This window comes from Mandrillus leucophaeus, unplaced genomic scaffold, assembly GCF_000951045.1.
Source record: "Mandrillus leucophaeus isolate KB7577 unplaced genomic scaffold, Mleu.le_1.0 Scaffold523, whole genome shotgun sequence".
NCBI lineage: Eukaryota > Metazoa > Chordata > Mammalia > Primates > Cercopithecidae > Mandrillus > Mandrillus leucophaeus.
The window spans coordinates 1,083,732-1,107,430 of record NW_012105620.1 but is presented as its reverse complement, the minus strand read 5'-3'; the positions used below and the strand labels follow the sequence as shown (position 1 = coordinate 1,107,430).

The 23,699-nt window shown below is 38.4% G+C and overlaps 1 protein-coding gene across 3 annotated transcripts in view; it reads right to left on the bottom strand.

Moving 5' to 3' along the window:
• Positions 1 to 23,699, bottom strand: part of CDC20B (cell division cycle 20B) — a 54,243-nt gene that overhangs the window by 2,939 nt on the left and 27,605 nt on the right. The window contains exons 4-10 of one of the 3 annotated variants that reach the window (XM_011996761.1): positions 23,548 to 23,641; positions 16,400 to 16,516; positions 11,401 to 11,597; positions 10,246 to 10,340; positions 8,062 to 8,287; positions 3,714 to 3,839; positions 3,092 to 3,209 (exon numbers count right to left, since the gene is read on the bottom strand). In XM_011996761.1, the coding sequence (XP_011852151.1) occupies positions 3,092 to 3,209; positions 3,714 to 3,839; positions 8,062 to 8,287; positions 10,246 to 10,340; positions 11,401 to 11,597; positions 16,400 to 16,516; positions 23,548 to 23,641 (973 nt within the window). The remainder of the gene's footprint in view (positions 1 to 3,091; positions 3,210 to 3,713; positions 3,840 to 8,061; positions 8,288 to 10,245; positions 10,341 to 11,400; positions 11,598 to 16,399; positions 16,517 to 23,547; positions 23,642 to 23,699) is intronic. The other 2 variants (XM_011996762.1, XM_011996763.1) reach the window with 2 other exon arrangements.

Here is a 23,699-nt window from a genome sequence, read left to right as displayed (position 1 = left end):
TATTCAATAAATATAATAGGTAATAAATATGTCTTCACTCTTCTGTGTTGTGATGAAGAAGAGAAAAAGGGAAAAGGAGTAACGGTGGGGGGAAATCCCAATCTTTTCCAAAGCATGTACTGAAAACTATCTTGACTTAAAAATTGGAAAAGTACTTCTAGAATTTGTTAGAAAAATGGCATTTGGATTGGATGCAAAGGCATTCTTGAAGTTTTTCTCGCATATCAGTGACAATCTTAATTTACCAGATAGTGGGAAATGTCTTCTTTATGTCAGACAAAGGTCCTTTTTAGGGTTTATTTTCCCAGGTTCTAAGAATACAGACACTGAAAGCATGAAAATGTTGTCTTATTTCTGCAACTATAGTCATAAATGAGACCACATATTGATACACGGAATGATGAAACCAAGCCAAAGACCAGATCTCACCCTACAAGCTAAAGAGCTACCTACTCCTATTTTAAAGCTTAAAAATTACAATTCTTTAATAGGTGGGAATAATCATAAGTTACCTTTCTTCTGTGGTCAGGTGGATGAGGTCTCTTTAACTGAAATTTTCCCTCCCAAAAAAAGTCATGACTATGGTTAACAGGGTAAAACTTAGTAAAGGTGTGACCAGAATCTAGAATAGTTTTGTTCCAAACTTTGTGACCACAACCCACAGCCAAAACTACGTTTTATGTAGCAACCCCATATATAGACACATATATGTACTACATAACCATAACAAAAGTTTCACAAAATACTACCTAATTTTCCATTTTCCCATCTATACTATTCTATTTCACTTTTTATTGCTGATCTTGACTCACTACATTCATAATCCAATGATCATAACCCCCAGTTTGAAGACACTGATCCAGATCCCAATCATCAGGTGTATGTCGAGGGCTCTGTTCTTGACCCACAATGGAAACACAGCCTCACAACAAAAGCCATAAAAATTAAATACCTAGGCAGTATCAGGGGACACAGCAGTGCTCCCTCAGTGTGTTCATGGAACAAGTACTTCAAGATGCCCCCCACTACAGATTTCCCAAGTGTGTTTGGGGAAACAACGAATGCTATCACCTTCTCTTGGTGATGCACAATACACATAATCTATCCAAGCCTTTGGAAGGTCCTTAAGAAAGAAAACACTGGCCAGGCACGGTGGCTCACATCTGTAATCCCAGCACTTTGGGAGGCCGACGTGGGTGGATCACCTAAGGTCAGGAGTTCGAGATCAGCCTGGCCAACGTGGTGAAACCCCATCTCTACTAAAAATACACAGAAATAAGCCAGGAGTGGTAGTTGGCGCCTGTAGTCCCAGCTACTAGGGAGGCTGAGGCAGAAGAATCACTTGAATTTGAGAGGTGGAGGTTGCAGTGAGCCGAGATGGTGCCACTGAACTTCAGCTGGGGCAACGGAGTGAAACTCTGCCTCAAAAAAAATTAAATAAAAAGAAAATAAAGAGAAAAAACTGTTCTAGCTTAACCCCAAATTTCCAAACTTACTGACCACATGGCATGTTTTTGTATTAACAACTTTGTATACATGTTTTGTATAACTGCTAAACACTTTTGAGAAATACTGTATGTAGAAGGAACTAATGGGTTAGAGATGAAAATGAGTGTCTAAGAGCTCAAAAGTAACCTCGTCTCCAACTATAAGCATTTTAAGAGAAAAGGTTAAAATGCGCTCTTGGAAATTCTGTCTAATATTAGTGAAAAAATTCACAAGGAGTTAAAACTAAAGTACTTATCACTTGTAAGGGCCAGAGAAACAAGGAAATACACCTGATAAGTACATTCTTTATTCCAAGCATCAGAAAATTGATTTGAATATCCTATCACATGCCCCCACCTAGATGAAGGCCCTGCCTAGCTGCTGGAATTAGTTTTGTAAAGAACCAGGTTTTAAGGCTTGATTTACAATACTTCTCTAATCTGAAAAGGTCCAGGGAATTGCATGTCTTTTGATTTAAAATATGCAAAAAAATATGACTCATGCTCTTCCTACACTTGCACCTGATCACCAAAATGGCTCTGCTAAGAGTTGCCTGTATTCTGATACAGGCCACAGAGTGTGACAGCTGAAGAATACAAAGGTCATTCTGAGGCTGAGGTCCAGTCGGGCTCATCAACAGAGGCAGGAAGTCTACCCGATAAGGCTGTTTCGTTGTTGCCCGTTAACATTTTCAGAATCTCCAAAGAAAGTTATGGTATTATCACCACCTAACATTGTATATATTTGTTTTCTGCATGTCTCCTCTCACAAAAGTGTGGGCTCCCTGAGGGCAAGGACATTGTCTCTCTTGTTCACCTGTGTATCCCCAGCACCCTAGAAAGTACCTGCCACATAATAGATGCTTCATAAATAAATAATGAGTAAGTAAATCCCAGGGATTGGCCAGGAACCCAGGTGAGTGGAGAGAGGAAAAAGACGGGATATATAATCAGAATTCTACAGGATGCCCCGTTCTTGCACCGACCACCAGTTTTGTCTTCGTGTTTCCCTGGGCTGGGTAGAGGAGATATTCTACTCACCCTTGAGCCCCCTTTAACATTCTAGATTGCACAAAAGATTTAAGGCCCAGACGACAGGGCCTGGGTCTTGCTCCCCATCATGGGGTCTTTCTCTCAAGAAGTACCCAGTAAAAGTTGGTAGAACTAAGCTGAGAAGAATAGTGGTCTACCTTGAAAGGGCAGATGTTCACAGAGGAAGCCTCATGGTCATCAGTGGCCTCCTGACACATAATAATGTCTTGCCCTTTCGGATTGCCTTATCTTCCACCCATTCTACACCATTGGTTTTTCTTCAAAATAAAATGATTTGTGATGCTAACTCGAGTTCAAAAACTGCCCAAGATCACCACTCCATCATTCATATACATATGCAAGGAGAAGATGACTTAATTTAAAGTGATGAACCATCTTAGTCAAATTCAGAAACATTCAACTATACACTCTCTGAGGTAGGGTGGATGTAGGACTTTTACCTCTGATGAAATATGTACTGAGAAAAACCGGAAGGAGAAAATCTTTCATTCCCCTCAACAATAGCTCACTTTGCTATAGATGCATGGCATTTTACTCACCCATTTGCTTACCAAAAAACCCACCAGACCTGGACACAGTGGGACAGGTCCACACAGTCACATCATTCTTGGGAGTACCTAGGCCAGTTGCAATCTCCTTTGTCTTAGGTAGCCAGATTAAGGAACAAATCTGAAATAATGATCAAAAATACAGAATTATTACAATTTCTGATTCCTTATGAATATACTTAAACTGGTTATAGACAGTATGCACTGTCCATGACCCAACCTTCAGTACAGCTGGAGTAGGATGTTAAAGAAATTACATCCATTCTAGGAAAGTTTATCCAAGGCAACAAAGGATCAAGTATACAAATAGGCTTAAGTGTAGTAAATGGAAGAATTTAAGTGAACTGTGACCATTGGCCAGGAAGAGCCAGACTACCCTCAAAGTTCATGGTCAAAGCAGTGATGGGAAAGAAAGGAAATGTGAAAAATAGAAAATACAAATTATATTAACTTTGAACTCACAAATGAAGAGGTTTTTACAATAAAAAGAAACTCTTGAGAACTCAAATTCCTTATGGACTCAATAGAGAAAGAGAGCTTGTTGTGGGCATAGGCTCTGTCATAAACTATTTTCACAAGAATGCAGAAGATTGAAATGAAGATGAAGCCCAGAGGAGATATTAACCTGTGAGTTTGTGCTTGGGGTCTGTATGCTCTTCCCAGCATTTATATCCAAGATGTATAAGCATCCATCCTTCATTCCTCCTCCAATGGCAAGGACCCCAGACTGCCAGGGACACCAATCCATAGCCTTTAAAGTTTCACATAATAGCACAGACAGGTCAGCTTCAAAGAAGGTGCACTCATGAATGTGATGCACTTAAGTAAGCAGCAAGTCCCCAGGTCTGCACCTGTCACAGCTTTCCTGGGCCTGCTATCCAAAGGCAGGAGCAACTGCACCCTCTAGAGATTACTCCTCAGGGACTAGCAGTCACTTCTGGAAGGGAAGATACCTAACATGACTCAAATTATGATAACAATTGTGGATTTTTTTAACATAGACTATGCAATAACAGTTGGAAAGCTACATGCAATACATACTATGGGGCAAAAATCTGCTGCTGGAGTAGTTCACATGTGCCCTTGCAAATTGGCTCTGAAAATGCAGGCTTTCTCTGATTTGTCTACCTGTGTCCTTATGTTCCAGGTAGTGGTCAGATAAAAGAGAACTATATGTGATTGCTCACAACTCAAAAGTCTCAAGCACTTCAAATCTTAAGGCAGTTCAGAAAATAAAATTGCCTTATATTTATTTATAATTACAGTTAATTTAAAAAATAGGATTTAGTATCACACATTTACATTGGTAATTAAAATTACTAATAACAATCACTTTAAAGGACATTTTAATAAATACTACAATTGTATGTATCTATGTATCCTTATCAATCATCTTGGTAACCACTCTCATTTTTGCATCTTCTCTTCTACATGTAAAAATATTTTATAAAGTAGCAAACATAGTGTTTATACTATTTGATTATTTTCTGTTGTTTTCACCTATCATATAAACACTTTTCCACATTTTAATATACTTTTCACAATTATAATTTTTAACAATCCCATAATATTCCATCATGCTGTTGTATCCTGATTAATTTTTGTTCTGCTAATGCCGGACCTGTTTTGGTTTTTGTTGTATTGTGGTTTTATTTGTATTGGGTTGGGTTGCTTTTTTTTGGAAAGGAGTATTTTTTTTGTTTTTCTGCATGTGTTTTATTTGTTGTCTGTTCTCATAAAGTACACTGTAATGAATATATTCTACATGTCTTTTTTTTCTGACAAATTTTTTAAGTAAATTCCAAGGTTCAAAAGAGTTGACATAAAATTTTCCAAACAGTTATAACTTTTTACAGCACCAGCATCCAATGAGTATACTAATTTCACCCTGGCTAAAAGTTACATGAAGTTAAAAATGTTATTTTACATCTAGTGAAATTATAATAATTATAAAACAGATTATAAGGGTAATTTATTTTCTTCTTAGCAAGAATGAACTTTTTTCTGTGTATTTATGTTCCTCCAGCATTTCCCACCATGTGAATTTTTTTGCCATTTAAGCACCTACATCTTAATGCTTTTCTTACAAGTTTGAGTCCATTTTTTAAAAACACACATCTGAATATACAATAGTTCCTCTCATTCTTCATTTAACCAACTTGCTAAATTTACCAAAGTTCTCCTCTCCTTCTGTAAAATGTATTTATTTCTACCCATAGCATACTAATCTTCTGTTCTCTAGAACGCTCCACACTTCTGCTCCCACTAATTAAGCTGTAGGTTTATAGAACCCACTGTGTTTTGCCAAACCTGTTTATAACAGGTGAACTTGTTATTATAACTGTGATTTCATCAAATCACATGTAAATGTTTAATTAAATCACCTACTTTATTTGGACTAAAAATGATTGTTACTTCTATGAACTCAATCAAACAATTTGGAAGCTTTTTTTTTTTTAAGACACAGTCTCACTCTGTTGCCCAGGATGGAGTGCAGTGTTACCACAAGGGGTCACTGAAGCCTCGATCTCCCTGGGACTCAAGCCATCCACCCTCCTTAGCCTCCCAAAGTGCTGGGATTACAGGCATGAGCCACTGCACCTGGCCTCACTCTACTTTAAAGATTCTGCAGCAGATTGTATTTTCCAAAGATAGCTACAACACTGTCTTTCATCCAACAAGACCTTCTAAGCCTTGCCCATTCCCTCCATAAATAGGTACAATCTAATTCCTCTACCTTTGAATCCGGGGGGACTTGTGACTAACCTGGAACCAATAAATGTGACAAATGACACTGCATGACTTGCAAAATTGGGTTATATTAATAAAAGGTATTACCACTTTCACCTTGCTCTCTGAAGCACTGGACCTATTTCCCTGAAGCACAAATTCCAACTGGCTTGAGGCAACCACGTTGTAAGGAAACCCAAATCAGCTCACACAACATGAAGATGCAAACTGCAAGAAGGAGCATGCCCAACCAGCTGGCAAACAACTGGTGCAGCCCCCAGCACTTTTAGCTTCTGATGCTGTCTGACTGCAACCTCATGAGTGATCCTGAGCCAGAACTGCTCCAATGACATTTTCCCAGAATCCTTACCCAGGAAACCATAAAAGATAATGAAATTATTATTGTTTTAAGCCACTAAGTTTTTGAGTAATTTGTTGCACAGCAATAGATAATCAGACAGATACTATAAATAGAAACCTTGAACAATGAAATATGGTTGTAGTTCATACAAGAAAGACAATGAGGAATTCTAATCAGCCTACCTACACTCAAAGTAAAGGCCTTTGTCTCATATGATGAATGAATGTACAGTTTAATAAATCTGGTGAATGTAATGTTCTCAGTCAAAATAAAATATCTACAATATATATCATAAGTTAAAGTTCCCTGCTTTATCTTTTTCAAATAACAATTCTCCACCTCTGATTAGGCTGGAGAAGTGGGCTATTTCACAGAAAACATAATTTTGCAATTTCAAGAGGCTCAGAAATTCCCCTGAACCCACGGACCCCAGTTTTACCATACGATGGATAATATTTTTTATATTTATTAATAATCATTTTCTTAAATACCCTACTGTTCTACATAGCTTTTATAATAAATATTTTGGCAAAATCAGAAGCTACACCATGAGAGGAATCACACAGATGTCAACCTGCAAAGTCTACTCCTGCTTCACCAGTTGGTTAGCTGGTGACTGAAGAGACATGACTGGTGACTGTTCAGTGATTCCCCAGGTGCTGACTGCCAGGAGGCTTGGCTTGCTCTGGTTTCCAGAAACTCTTTCTTAGTGAAGAGGACTCCCATTTAGTAGTTCAATGCATTAGATTTTTGACAACAAGACATTTAAAAAGGTAACTTGTCTTGCTTGGCTTGGGTTTTCAACTATTTTTTTGTCTTGTTTTTGTATGTTGTTTTCAGACAGAATATTTTACATACGTTTTGCCTACTTTTTTTCAAGTAATGAATAGTGGGAATTTGGACTGATCATCATTCTCAATATCCTGTAGACATGAAAAACCACAAGCCAGGAATTTTGGGGCAGCACAATGTAGTGGCAGTAGTCACTACATACATCATCCTATATTAGGAAGCCCTGTAATAACTTTTAAATCATCTTGTAATCAATTTGCTTATTGTTAATAAGGTAGAACCATTTCTTTGCTCTGCGAGTGACATATATTCTGGGACTATGTTGAGGTCAAGACATACATCTGTGTCACCAACTCCTCAAGAAGGAAAGTATGGATTTTTTTACTAGACATAAGAATTTAACAGTCAGAGAAATAAATAATTATGCAGAACACGGTGGAGCATTGATCTAACTTCACAGCACCCTGCCATTTTCTGACAATGGGTCTCTTTCCTTACATGTGAGCTTGTGACCCAGGCCCGACAGTGTGCCCATCTCTCTAGCCACAGTTATTAACTGAGAGATGAGAATGTGACCAAAGGCAGACTAGGGTCCTCCCTGGCACATTTCCACCAGAGTTATAAGGAAAGATGGCTTCTTATCCAGCACCCATCTGGAAGAATCTGAAGCTGAAGCTGCCAAGAGCCATCTTGCCCAGAAAATGAAGTCTGAAGGAAGAATGAAACCAGAGATAAGCAGAGCCAAGAGCTAAAAAGATGGGCCCAAATGACATTACTCAAAGCCTTAGATCCAGCTGATATTTAAAACCAGCCGTATGTACCCAGGACTCCACAGTTACATGAAAAAATAGATTTACTTTTTTGCTTAAGCGTAAGTTTGACTTTGGTTTCAGTCACCTACAACTAAAAAATCTGACCAGTGGGAAGCATAAATAGGGTTGTCTTTCAGGAGAGTGATGACAAACTCCAAAGCAAATTCTAGAGAAAGAAAAATCTCAAAATATTGGCTTAATGATTTTCTTTTTATATGTGAAGGATACCCAGTGGTCTCTGAGTAACAGGAAACCTAGAAAGCTACTGAGTTTCTTACCTTGACTGCTGTAGACTGGGGTATGACTTTCAGCGGTTGGCCCTGTGCACTGGCACCTGGGTCGTGGGGCCATATTGTCAGCAGTCCATCACTGCAGCCGCTGGAAAGCAGCCTGCCATCCGGTGACCACTTCAGAGCACACACAGCTTGCTTGTGGCGAAGTGTTCCAACATGATGCTGGGCTACCCGAACATCATGATGATAAACACGCCCCAATCTTGACCCACTGTGAGTTTACATAACAAAAAAATTAAGCCCTGTTGCTACATAAACATTTGAAAACATGGAGGAAAGCATAGTTCAAAGTAAAACTTCTGAAAGACCCCTAGGACCGATTGAAAACACAGGTGGAGATTCCTTGGGTTAATAAGGATGGAGTGTTCTGCCTGGAGGATTCTTTTCACAAGTGAAACTGATTTGTCTGGCAGAGTTTAAAGTCTGGATTTAAAAATATCCTTTAATAGATGTTTCTAATGACTTTAATCTGGTGTAGACAGCCATGGAAAATTAAGCTGAGATTACCAGATTTTCCCAAATGGTAGTTTATATACTGGACCTAGGAAATATTAATACTTTTCTGCAACTTTGAATATTTCAGAGTGTCTCAATGAAATGGTTTCAGTATATATTTATAGTAAAATGTTAAACATAGAAAAGGGAAATAATTTTCTAACAGGTAGATTCCTATTAACCTATAGATCCACTCTTAGTTTTGCTAAAGGCACTAATATGTAAAAGAATTTTAAAACCAATTGAATGTCACAGCAAACTGCAATATGATTCCTAATCAGTGGATAATGTCTCTATTCATGCTCACTGATGTGAAACTAAACAACTAAAGATCACATCACTTTTTCAAAGATAATGAACTCTTTCTAGATTAATTTAATTTTCTCTAAGGAGTAAGTAAATGATGTTCCACAATTATTTCAGACATTTCTCAAAGTCCAGTGTCACATTGTTTAAAACTATGCAATGCTGAACAGCATTCTGATAAACAATATGGGCTCTGGAGCCAGACCAGCTGGGTTATCCCAACTCTGTCACTTAGTAACCATGTGACTTCAGGCTAGTGTCTTAGTTTACTCATTTGAAAAAACAAAATTGAGGATAAGAGACCACCTTATCACGTTACTGCAGTGATTAAAATGAAATTACACACATAAAAAGTACAGCACAGTGCCTGGCACAGAGTAGTCTGAAAATGTTAGCTGCTATTATTATAAGAAAGGATCTGTTCATTTTCCTCGTGGATAATGAAACTAAACTTTAACAATACAGATTAGAAAAGAAGCTTGAGTACATAGGAAGGAGTTTGAGTACATACAAAGGAGACTGCAATAACTAAGTTGTTTTAAGTATGGCCAAAATCACAAGATATTCAAATCTCAAGTTTACATCAAATTATTTAAATACATTTTAAAAGTCTTTGGGATTTATCTAACTTAAGTCTACCTTAATCTGAAGAACTACAATATGAAAATGAATGGCTATGATTAAAAGCAGTATATATTTAGACCAGTTATGTAGGCTCACAGGAAGAAGTCACTTAATTTTTCTGGTTAAAAAAGAAGCAGTTAAACTAAATCATTAGTTCTCAAAGGGATACATCATCAGCATCACTTGGGAAATGAGAAATGGCAATTACCAGCCCCTCAAGACCTAATGGATCTGAAGCCCCCCAAGTGAAGCCAGCAATCTGCGTTTTGAGGAGCCCTCCAGGTGATTGTGATGCATGCTTAAGTTTGAGAACTACTGAACAGGATAATCTACGAGGTTCCTTCCGCCATAATTTCTGTGGGTCTGTGAATTGGAAATGTGCCCCAAAGAGCTCAACATATTCCATAGTATAGATACTGATAGCAATAAATACTTGATTTCAGCACAATATCCCTTTAGTACCTATTACTTAGCACAGAGAAACCTTTTGCTTGAAGGGAGTTTCACATTTTATCTGAACAATTTAGTGAATCCCATGCAGAAGGCACACATGGTACATGTGACACTTATATCACCAGCAGATCAGAATACCTGAGAGGGTGGGATCATACCTGATATTAAGTCCAATGGCCTATTTTGTTTTATTTTTTGTCAGTTTAGGTTTTGAATATTATAATTGTCTACTCAGGCCCCATAATCAATTGTTAATACAAACACAACTGTCTCCAATAAGACACTTCTTACCTGCTGAGGATAAAGTGATTCCAGCTCAGAGCCCCAACTACTGACAAATGACCAAGCATATTTCTCAGCCGCTTTTTAGTTACCACATCCCATAACTGAAAAAATGAACAAGGAGAGTTATGTAGCATTGGAGTTTTCACAGCCCACTGTCTTCTCAAAGGCCTGAGAGCCAATTACTGTTGATATTGTTAGTTTTTGTACTAAGTGAAAACCCAGCACCTCTAGTCAGCAGTTCTCAAGTCTGACTGTGTATTAGAATCAGCTGGGGAGTCTGTACCACTATGGATGCAGATTTAGTTGGCGGAGTAGAACCTGGGGATATGGCAATTGTTTTAAAGCTCCCCAGGTGAATTCAATGTGTAGCCAAGGGTTGAGAATCATTACCACATTTCTAGCTCCTTCTGAATTGTGAGAATTACAAATCTGGAAATCTACCTACAGTTACCAACAAATGTATTAATAAGATGTGGGTACCCGGACACTTCCTAGAATCAGAAATTCCACTTATTGCTAAGAGACTCCTTTCCTGCCAGCTACAGATAATATTCTGATCGCCATGGGGAATAACAACTTTGGTGTAAGAAGAAATTATGACATAGACTTCACAGCATTCATTATCATTGCAGAGATGAGAAAGCAGTGAGAGAGCCATCTGTGGCCCTCCTGAATCATTTGCACATGAATGATGTTGTTTATTCTGTTAGTAACAAAAAATAATAATAATGATACATGAGAAATTAGATAGACTGATGGAAGCTCAATAAATTCCCATTTCAAAGAGCCTGTCAGAAAAAAAAAAAAAAAAATTAGTACAGACTCCTAATCATGGCTTCAGGTGAAAAGGAGAACTGAAAGTATCTTCCTCTCTCCAAAGCTCCAGAACAGGAGATTCTACAAGCCCAACTTTAGTTTCAGAGAAAATATATTTTTAAACATGACAGAAAGATTGTGGTGGAAACTAACCAGAGTACCCTTAAGTCTTCGTTAAAAACCATTCAGTAAAAAAAAAAAAAAAAGTAGAATGTCATCTCCTTTTATTCCCCATACTTTAAGAGCCACACCTAGTTTCTCTACTTTACATTAACTTATTATTAAAAGTCAATTATAGTGTAGTAATGCACAAAGAACATAATGAGAAAAAAAACTGGCCAGTACTTGCACTTCTCCCTCGCTGGTGCCAACTGCCAGGCAAGTTCCCTCTTTTATCCAGGACACAGAAGAGATATAGTTACAAGTGAGACTTAAGTCTATGGTTTCAATCCCATTGCAGTTCTCCCCATTCCAGATGTACACAGCAGAGCCCAGGGCTATGGCAACAAGATTCTGAAAACTCCAGTCTAGGATATTCAGATCTATAAGAAAAGCACTTCAAATTAGGGTAATTATACAGCCAAATGAAAACATGTTCAAATAAACAACTTTATTTATAGGTAGGGGGAAAAGACTAATACCATCCCATGGTTAGTTGGAAAACAGAAACATGGAACCAAGGAAATCCTTAAAAGTTCAAAAATGAAAACTGGAATAGAATCTGGTGTCAACAATCACAGTCTAATAAGCAATAATGCTTATTATTTACACGGAAATATACTTATTTAGAGGCATTTAAAGAATTTGGCAGATTCATCTACCATTATTAGTACATGCAGACTTCATTTAACAGATCACTAAAAATTAAAAGCATATAATGCTTATGGAGACACCCTTGGACCTAGGATATCTATAAGGGAGATGCCACCATCATTTCTAACCAAAAATACCACCCAGCTAGAAGAGGCGATGGTTCACGTATGATACCTACATGTTCTCAACAGTATTCTATAGCTTACACTAATATGAAACCTTTGACTGCTAAGAGAAAACATATTTGTATGACAATTTATTAAAATATACCCTATCTTATTTCTTATCAGTCAGAAACTCCTGACTGACACGTATCAGTATAAAACTAAGTAGCACACCAGTTTCCCTACAGTAGTTTAAACCTCTACAATACATTCCCTCCCCGTGATAAATCTAAACTCTGAATGAAGTATAAAAAACAAACACCTGGAGACCCTGGAAAGTAAGAAAAAGCAGTAAACTAAGTAAGGGAGTCAAACTTTGGAGAGGCAACCTGGCCGGAGGTGAGTTTCCCACTTTTCTTCTTTCACACATTTGCCCCAGGACAGGCCCCAGTCATAGAGTGCCAGTGAAGACTCTGATAAAAAGGACACCATCTTTCTGGTCAGAGAAACCATGGAAATAGAGCCTGAGGCATAGAACTGATACTAGTATGAGGGGAAAGTCCTAGACATGAGAAAGCCAAAAGAAAGAGATCCTCTGAGTGTGAGTATATTAATTCACACACATCTCAGCCTTACTCCTAAATCATTTACACGCAGAAAAGACTCAAATTAGCTTAGCAAAGGCTTTAAGAAACGAACTGAGATTTGAAACCTCCATACAAGTCTCAGTCTAGGCTCTGATCCACATGTATGAGATACAGACCCAAACCAGCATGGTCAAAGTTAAAGAAACTGATCTAAGATTTGAAACACCACCCACAAATGGCAAGACAAAACTTAAAATATGAACCTAACTAGAACAAAAACATCAACCAGAAGAAAACATCAACATTCTCCACAGGATCCAATGACTATAACATAACATCCACAATATCCAGACAAAATTCAAAATTACTGGATAAATGTAAAGGCAAAACATAACCAATAAATGAAAACTCCAAGGTGACCTAGGTATAAAAATTATGAAACAAAGACTTTAAAGCAGCCATTATATTCTCCATGAAGTGAAGAAAACCACACATGAAATGAATGGAAAGTCATATGAAGTTTTATATGAAGCTTTAGCAGATAAACAGAAAACCCAAAAGTATTTTCTAAGTAAAGAAAATAGAAATCATAAAACAAAGCTCTAAAATGGAAATCAAATATACAAAAACCATAAAATACAAACTTTAAAATGGAAAAATATAATATCTGAAAAATTCCTTGGATATGCTGAATAGTAGGATAGACGTGATAGAGGAAAGAGTAAACTTGAATATAGATAACAGAAAGTATTCAACCTAAAGAATGGGGAGAAAAAATTTGTTAAAGAATGAAGCCTCAGGGAATTGTAGAATAATATCCAAAAATCTAACATGTGTAAGTAGAGTCAGGTCTTAGAAGCAGGATAACAAGATTTCAGATGACCATGGGGTTCTCACCAGACACCATGGAGGCCACAGTCAATGGAACAACATCTTTTAAATGCTGGGGGTAGGGAGTGGTGATGAATCTTTCAACTCAGAATTCTATATCCAGCAAAAACCTCATAAACTGGAAGATGGAAAATCTAACAGAAGTCTGTGCCAACAGACCTAATCTGCAAGAACCGCTAAAGGAAGCTCTTCAGGCGAAAGGGGCATTATATGAAAGAGAAACCTGGATCTTCAGAAATGAAGGAGAACACTGAAATTGGTAAATATTTGGGTAAACATAGGAGCCATTTTTTCCTCTTAAGCTATTTAAATATTTTTTCAATTTTAAAATGCTTACAATTGGACGGTTTTCAGTGTATGTAAATACAAAATGCATGACAGGCCAGACACAGTGGCTCACACCTGTAATCCCAGCACTTCGAGAGGCCAAGGTGGAAGGATCACTTGAGCCCAAGGAGTTCAAGACCAGCCTGGGCAACAAAGTAAGACCCCATCTCTACAAAAAATCAAAAAATTACCCGGACAAGGTGGTATGTGCCTGTGGTCCCAGCTACTTGGGAGGCTAAGGCAGGAGGATCACTTGAGCCCAGGAGGTAGAGGCTACAGTAAGCCTCTACAGTCTCCAGCCTGAGCCACTGCACTCCAGCTTGGGTGACAGAGTGAGATCCTCCCTCAAAAAACAATAACAAACAAACAAACACACATGACAACTACAGTAACCTAAAAAGCATTGGGGAGTTTGAGAGACCTACATGATTGCAGGATGTTTATGTATTGTGTGAAGTGTACAATAGTAACTCTATGTAGACTAAGAAAGTTTAAATCACATTGTAATCCCTAGAACAATGACGACAAAATACAATACAAAGAGATAGAGCCAAAAAGCTAAGATCAATTAAATAGAACCGAAGTAAAAAAAGAAAAGATGTCCAAGGAATAGGCCTTGGGTACTCCAACATTTAGAGGCCAGGGAAATGGAAGAGAAACACAAATCAGTAAAAAAGGATGAGAAAGAGTGAACAAAAAGACAATCTTGGACAAAACCCAAAAGAGTGGGATATCAAGAAGGAGGGATTGATCACCTGTCTCAAATATAGTTGTTAGGGTTCAGTATGAAGTCTAAGAAGTAACTTTTGGATTTAACAACGAGGAGTTCTTTGGTAATGTTTGGAAGAGTAGTTTCAATTGAATGATGAGACTTAAAACTTGACTAGAGCAGATTTGAGACAATATGGGGAGAGAAATGGAAAATTGTAAGTATAAAGATGTTTTGAAAGTTTTACTGTCAAAGGGAGGAAAGAAAGAGGGCTGTGCAGCTGGGTATGGTGGCTCACGTCTGTAATCCCAGCACTTTGGGAGGCCAAGGCAGGCGGATCACTTGAGGTCAGGAGTTCGAGACCAGCCTGGCCAATATGATGAAGCCCGTCTCTCCTAAAAATACAAAAATTAGCCGGGCATGGTGGCAAATGCCTGTAGCTACACGCCCAGCTACTCAAGAGGCTGAGGCATGAGAATCGCTTAAACCCAGGAGGCGGAGGCTGCAGTGAGCCACTGCACTCCAGCCTGCGTGACACAGCAAGACTCTGTTTCAAAAAAAAAAGGAAAAGAAAGAAAGAAAAAGGGCTGTGGCTTAAAGGAAAAATGGGAACAAAAGTCATTTCTCTTTAATATGAGTGTAACAGTTTTTTAACATTTTTTGAAAATGCATCCTTCTTAGTTGGTCATGACAATAAATTCTTTTGGAGAAGGAGCAGAAAGAATAGGAAAATACAGAACTGTTCCCTTTAGGGATTTTGCTTTTTCCAGCTCATGCCTCTTTGTAGATATTCCATGGAGCCCAGGCCCCTTCCCTCTGCTCCTCTCTCCCTCACCTAGGGAGCTTACACTGGCTCCTGGCTTCAATCACAATCATCTGACCTACAGGCTAGTCCATCCTCTTTCAACTATCAGCATTCGTTTCAAATAATCCGCCAAGCTTCTTCTATGTCTCATTGTCTCCTTTAATATAATATTCAAGCATAGTCTTTCCTCTCCAAATCACCTCCTCTGCCAATCTGTCTTCTCAGTGACACCACCCTTCTCCTGCTTCAAAAACTTGGAATAATCATGAATTCATTTCTCATCCCATTTCTTTTCTTCATGGAGGAAAAACAAGCCTTCACTCTTTGGCAGCTCTTTCCTACTAAGTGCATTCTGCATACTCTGCCATGAATTTTCCTTTGATGTTTCTCTTAGTCAACAACTCCCAAAACAAATCTAAATTTCTAAATTTTTCTCCATAATCTGTACCCACCTATTCACCAGTCCCCAATGTATCTTCTTCATTGCCATTAAATATCATTAATTACCAACATCCTGCCTTCTTCATGCTGTTAACAATACCAAAAATGGTCCTTCTCCTCTATACCTTTCCAAGTTCTAACAATCTTTCAAGATCCAGCTTAAGTATAAATATCTCCACAACATCTTTCTAGACAACACCGAAGCTCACTAAGCTCTTTCTAGTCTTTATAACTCCTCATATCCCATGATTTATTATTTATAACCTACCTCGGCATATGGTATCAGTTCTGTGTCAGTTAGTCCTGTCCTCCAAACTAGATTACAAGCTGGGCATATAACAAGTAGACCCAATGCAGTTGTTTGACTGATTCAATTTACCCATATTTAAAATACATACATAAGAATAGACCATCATTAGTACAATTCTTTCTAATATAGTAACATAAAATGTATATTTCCCACACCATGCCAACATTAACAATACCCATCCCTGAATATGAAAGTTGCACCAGGAAAAGTCAAGTATATTAGCCATATTTGGATGTTACACTATTTGGATATGAGGCATAAAGGCCATCTGGTTTAATCAAATTTCATGTTTATACCAAGCACAGGATGCATTTTGTCATTTCAAGTTTTCAATTCCCAATCTAAATGATAACTTACAGTAGTCATTTCGAAGACCAGTAAGATGAATCTTCACCTCTGGCTGGAGTATGGAATCGTTTATATCACTGGACCTTTTAAGATGGAAGGACTCATCTCTGACTCCATCTTTGCAGCCTACAAGAAACAAACACTTCTACACAGCTCTATGATCCTGAAAATATAATATTTGTTATTGTGGGTGTTAAGAAATAACATTAAGTGGAAAAGCTTAATTAAGTAGAAAATAAGTAGTCATCATGATAAAACTACAGTACAAAGAGCCAGGGAAGGAAGGAAATGAAGAGTACTTCAGTATTAATTTAAACAAGAATATTAAAAATTTTTTCAACAACACTTTCTAATAAAAAGCACATGCATACAGCACATTCTAATAAAAAGCCTCATATCCAAATAGTGTAACATCCAAATATGGCTAATATACTTGACTTTTCCTAGTGCAACTTTCATATTCAGCGATGAGTATTGTTAATGTTGGCATGGTGTGGGAAATATACATTTTATGTTACTGTATTAGAAAGAATTGTACTAATGATGGTCTATTCTTATGTATGTATACACTGAATGAAGAAGACAGATCTTGTGGGGAGTACACAGAGATACTACATCATGCTTTGAATATTTCTTCTGTTATTTGGGATTTTAAAACCAAAGTGAATTTTGCTTTTCCACATCAAGACTTACCTGGTACACCCATGCCCTACTCTGAGACTTCATCAATAAATATTTACTGATTCATTGATTTTAGCTCTTTCTCTCAATATTTCAGTATCAGAGCACACAGACTTAACTGCTTTTGGTTAATTTTACCCATGACTATCTAAGGTCAGTATTCTATCTTTTGTTCAGTTCTCATCAAAAGACCATACTAAGTTCAAACCACAAGCCACTGTCTTTTCATCTCCAACCACTCAGCTTGTGATCAAACTGAGAATTATAAAATCAAAAGAAAACAAGACCACCTACCTAGGTGACTTGTGGTGTCTATGACCAGATGGCTTCTGATAAAAGCATGAGAGCTTCACAATGCTACACCAAGAAACCAAATTGTTACTCATAAATTCCTGCTTCCGTGTTAGCTATGAAAACCTGTAGCTGAGGGCAAAACTGCAACATTACTAAAAATACTTAGGCTTGCTGATAAAGTATCACCAATGTTTTTAAAAAAAAAAATCAATACCCAAAGAATGAACAAAAAAACTCCTGGAGCTGGGCACGGTGTCTCACGCCTGCAATCCCAGCACTTTAGGAGCTGAGGCAGGCAGATTGCCTGAGCCCAGGAGTTTGAGACCTACCTGGGCAACATGGCGAAACCCAGTCTCTACAAAAAATACAGAAATTAGCCGGGCTTGCTGGCCCATACCTGTAGTCCCAGCTACTTGGGAGGCTTAAGGGGGAGGATCGCTTGAGCCAGGAGGCCAGTGCTACCATGGCTGCACCACTGCACATCGGCCTGGGTGACAGAGTGAGGCTCTGTCTCTAAAAAAAATAAAAAATAAGACATGAAGAAACCTTAAATACACATTACTAAGTGAAAGAAGACAATCTGAAAAAACTATATATTGTATGATTCCAACTATATGACATTCTGGAAAATGAAAAACTATAGATACAGCAAAAAGGTTTCTATGGGAAGGGGCGAGACGGATGAATAGACAAAGTAGTGAGCATTTTTAGGAAAATGAAGCTATTCTGTATATTGTAACAGTGATACATGTCATTATACATCGGTCAAACCCATAGAATATATAACATCAAGAATTAACTCTAATGTAAACTATGGACTTTGGGTGACAATGATGTGCCAATGTAGGTTCATTGATTGTAACAAATGTACCACTCTGGTGGGAGATGTTGATGATGGGGGAGGCTGTGCATGTGTGCATGTGTGGTAACAAGAAGGGAACCTGCACCTTCTGCCTAATTTTGCTGTGAACCTAAAACAAACCTAAATAATACAGTTTGTGTGTATGTGTGTGTGTGTGTGTGTGTGTGTGTATATATATATATAGAGAGAGAGAGAGAGAGAGAGAGAGACTCCTAAAATATCAGAATAATATAGGTACATTATCTCTGGCTTCATAGAACATATATTTTTTATTCTAAGTCAAATATTCAGCACCTTACAAAAACAAAAACTTGTTGCTGTTTAGGACAAAAGAAGATGAGAGAGCTGAGGAACGACATGTCCCCATACATTTTATTTTGCTTTTAAGAAAATATCATTCTAAGGAAAAGACAAGGTTCACATTCCCATCCCAACCATACTTTCCCAAACCCCCAAAAGAACATTTAGAAGGCCTGAAATTTTGTCCCTATTTTTATGCATCTAACTCAATTTTTTCCCCTTTTTACTGCTGGGAAACAGACACTTGAAGAATAAATATGCACAAAGTTCTAGATAGAAGCTTGTCCAATCTGCAGCCCGCAAGGCACATGCAGCCCAGGAGGGCTTTGAATGCAGCCCAACACAAATTTGTAAACTTTTTTAAAACATTACGAGATTTTTTTGTGATTTTTTTTTTTTTTTTTTTTTTAGCTCACCAGCTATCTTTACTGTTAGTGTATTTTATGTGTGGCCCAAGACAATCCTCCTTCTTCTAATGTGGCCAGGGAAGCCAAAAGACTGGACACCCCTGTATTTAGAAGTTGAAAGTGTGTATTTATGTGTTATCTACATAATTTTTAAAAGAAAATTTCCAAAAAAAAAAAATTCTTTTTTTGAGAAGGAGTTTCACTTTATCACCCATGCTGGAGTACAGTGGCTCAATCTCGGCTCACTGCAACCCCCGCCTCCCGGGTTCAAGCAATTCTCCTGCCTCAGCCTCCCAAGTAGCTGGGACTACAGGCACCCGCCACCATGCCCGGCTAATTTTTGTGTGTATTTTTAGTAGAGACGGGGGTTTCACTATGTTGGCCAGGCTGGTCTCGAACTCCTGACCTTGTGATCCACCCACCTTGGCCTCCCAAAGTGCCGGGATTATAGGCATGAGCCACCGCGCCCAGCCCCAAAACATATTTTTAATAAAAAATTGGGACATGCCAGGTGCAGTGGTTCACACCGGTAATCCCAGCACTTTGGGAGGCCAAGGGTGGACAGATCACTTGTGGCTGGAGTTCAAGACTAGCCTGGGCAACATGGTGAAACCCCGTCTCTACTAAAAGTACAAAAATTAGCCAAGTGTGGTAGCACAGGCCTGTAATCCCCACTATTCGGGAGGCTGAGGCAGGAGAATTGCTCCAATCCAGGAGGTGGAGGTTGTCATGAGCCAAGATCACACTACTGCACTCCAGCCTGGGCGATAGAGCAAGACTTCGTCTCAAAAAAAAAAAAAAAAAATTAGGACAAGCCATAAAAACAGACATCTACTTTAGCATTGAGGATTTCTGTCTCCTTGTTCACATTTATATTTGAGACCTTGCCAAAGCACCCCATGGATATGCTTACCAGAATTTATTCCAGAGGGAAATGTAGCAGGCAAGTTTCCTCAGTATTTATGAAATGAACCACACTAGTTCTCTCAAGAGGGTTCTCACACAGAATTCTGGCTCCCAAACAATTATTTTCCAACCATGACAGTAATCTCATGAATAACACAAAAACTTCCATGATGGCAACAGAAAGTAGGAATGAAAACACATGGGGCTCAGGGTCAAAAGACTTTGGGAGGCCAAGCACAGTGGCTCATGCCTATAATCTCAGCACTTTGGAAAGCTGAGGCGGGTGGAGCATTTGAGGTCAGGAGTTGGAGACCAGTCTGGCCAATATGGTGAAACCCCTTCTCTACTAAAAATAAAAAATTAGCTGGGCATGGTGGTATGTGCCTGTAATCCCAAGCTAAGACAGGAGAATCGCTTGAACCCAGGAGACAGAGGGCTGCAGTGAACTGAGATCGCGCCACTGCACTCCAGCTTGGGCAATAGAGCAAGACTCTGTCTCAAAAAAAAAAAAAAGAAAGAAAGAAATAACTGAGAGCTCCAAATGTAGCATGGAACAAGGACCTTCTAGAAATTGCCACAGGCAATCATCTCCCCACTGCATGGCTACAGAGCTTCCCTGTTACACTCACAACACCACCATCTGAAGTTTCCTACCAGCTTTGGGCAAAGAGGTACACCTGAAAGTTTACAGGGGCTGCCTGCTGTAAGGTTTCAGAGTCATCAGATATGGACAAGGCATAAAGAATTGCTTTATATACCCAGCACCTGGACAACATTTGCCCCATGATCCACTGACGAGCAATTACTTGGCTTACGTGGGATCTATTTCATAGTTTAAATTTCCTTAAAAGAATCAATAACAGAGTCTTGCATAGAACATTCAGAGGGTCTCTCAGTTAGTCTTTGCCTCCAACATCCTCCTGTTCAAATCATTTCTTCATGCTGCCACTAAAGTGATCTATGGGAAGGGGAGAGACAGATGTAAGTCAAGTCAAGTCCGTGGAAGGGCCATATAAGCTTATTTCCTCCGCCTCCTATTTTCAGCGTAAGTACAGCAAATGACTTTTTAAAGGGGTGAAAACACAAGAACAAACAGTATGAGAGTGAATATAGCAGTGGGCAAGAAAGTGCAATAATTTTCTAGAAAGTGAATAAAGGATTAATAACTGACCAAGAAGAGCATAAGAAACTACCCCTCAAGTGCCTGCAAGGGGAGACAGTGAAGAGGGAGACAGTGAAGAAAAACAAGCTGATTTGCCTTGCAAAATCCCACAAGGGCTCAGAGGCACAGAGAAGACTGAGAGGTGGGTTAGTTGAAAGACTGTCAAGTTCCCACACATACACACACACCCTGCCCAACCAAGTAAATACATACACACATATATGCATATACCAGAAGAAACCAGATGTTTATTCTCTGGCTAAATAAAAATGACAATTTTTTTAATTCAATAGCACCAGGCACCATGGAGATGTATGAAACAAAAAAAACAGATTTTGAGTTAAAAAAAAAAAAAGACAGTCTCACTTTGTCACCCAGGCTGGAGTGCAGTGGTGTGATTTCGGCTCACTACAACCTCCGCCTTCCGGGTTCAAGTGATTCTCCTGCCTCAACCTCCCAAGTAGCTAGGATTACAGGTGTGAGCCACTATGCTCAGCTAATTTTTGTGGTTTTAGTAGAGATGGGGTCTCACCATGTTGGCCAGGCTGGTCTCAAACTCCTGGCTTCAAGTGATCCACCGCCTCGGCCTCTGAAAGTGCTAGGATTGCAGGCTTGACCCACCGCGCCTGTACTAAAATCTTTATGCTGAATTTACCCTGGTGCTCTTTAACCTAGGATAGGAGAACCAAGCTCTTTACCCTAGTACTATTTTTAAAATGCACAGCTTTCGGGAAAGTTTTTACTCTGAAAGAGAGAAGCCAAAGTAAATGAGGGGTTGGAGGGAGAGAAAACCAAAGCAAAGGAAAACAACGCAGAGAGCACAGAAGTATTTCCAAAACTCTACAAAATAATATTGTCAGAGATATAGGAGAAGGTGGTATATCCATGAAGCACCAACAGCATGCTGTAAAGAAAAAAAAAAAAAAGGAACAGAGTACAGAAATTGCTTTTAAAAAATTAAAAGTAGGAAAGCCAAAATAAAAAGTTTCATAGGAAGGCTGGTGAATAGAGTTGAGGAAATCACCCAAAAGGTTAAAAAAAAAAAAAAAACAATGAGATGAAAAATAGAAGATGAAAGATAAGAGAATTGGAGAGTCAATTCAGAATATTTCATAAAGAAAGAAAAAATAAACGATAGTGAAAAAAATATTAAAAAATAATTCAAGCAACTTTCCAAGAACTATAGGATATGGATCTCCAAGAATGAAAATATCCACCAATGGGCTTTTGATTTACAATGAGTTGTCTTTTTTTTCAATGCCAAGCTTTATCATCATGAAATCTTAGAACATTTGGCGATAAAAGGCTTTTCTAAGAGCATCAAAAGAGAAAAAGCAAAGTTGAAGTCAAATTAACACAGGACTTCTCAACAGCAACAGTGGATGCTAGAAAATAATAAAGCAATATTGTCAAAATTCTGAGTGAAACTAGAATTTATAGCCAGCCAAACTATGAATCAAGCATAAAAGAAGAATAAGGACATTTTCAGACCAGCAAACCCAGAAAGAGCATAACATAGCTGCCCAAAAATAGTGGATCTAATATTGATGAAAAGTCCTGGAAGACAACCGTGCAACTGGCCAAGAAAGCAGCCTGTTCAGCAGGCTCTCAGCGGGAGGTCATCAAGGAAAAGAAGAAACTGGAGTGAGTGAGCACATGGAAATTGTTATTGACAGCTACGGAACAAAACATTGGAGCATTTAGAGGAAATATTAATAGTGTCATAGATAACTAGTAAATGAAAAATAAGTCAACTTTTAATACTCAGCAAAAGTTATACTAGAAAAGAAGCACAATTATACTATTTGACTTGATAGTGAATAATAGTTGTGTAGTAATATGTAAACATTAACTTCTAATTTTACTTTTTTAAAGTGTGATATAAGCATGTCAAGAAACTGATGAAACTGAATGAGGCAGAAAGATAAGTAAATTCTTACCTACTATGCCTGTAATCCCAGCACTTTGGGAGGCTGAGGCAAGAGGATCACTTGTGGCCAGGAGTTCGAGACCAGCCATAGCCAACATGGTGAACCCCAACTCTACTAAAAATACAAAAAAAAATTAACCAGGCATGGTGGTGCATGCCTATAATCCCAGCTACTCAGGAAGCTGAGGCATGAGAATCCTCTGAACCTGGGAGGCAAAGGTTGCAGTGAGCCGAGATCGCACCACTGCACTCCAGCCTGAGCAACACCAAAAACAAAAAAGTCATGATCAAGTCTAAAATCGCAAGAAATAGCAGTTTACCAATATTATTTAGAAAGTAGATGTAAATACCAGGAGTACAGCTGGAAGAGCTAAAGGTGGTCACCTATAGAGAATAGGACTTGGAGGTAGGGGTAGTTAGAACAGAGGTTTATGAGAATTATTCAAATTTTACAATTAGGTTGATTTAGTCTGTTATTATTTATTATTATATATTTATATCATATATCTTTAATATTATAAAATATATTTAAAATAATATATTTTAAGATTAGGAAGACATGAAGGAGGCAGAGAGAGGAGGGCAGGAAGGAAGGACAATGTCTTGACCCTGTACCTTTCCAAACACATTGGGATTGCTCACAGAGCTGCATTTTTCCATTAGCCTGCTGAACCACCTTCTGGGTTACAAAGAGTTGTTTTAGGCATTTCTGAAAATAAGCACACATAAGGAGAATACTTCTTTAGAAACATATATGTACAACTAAA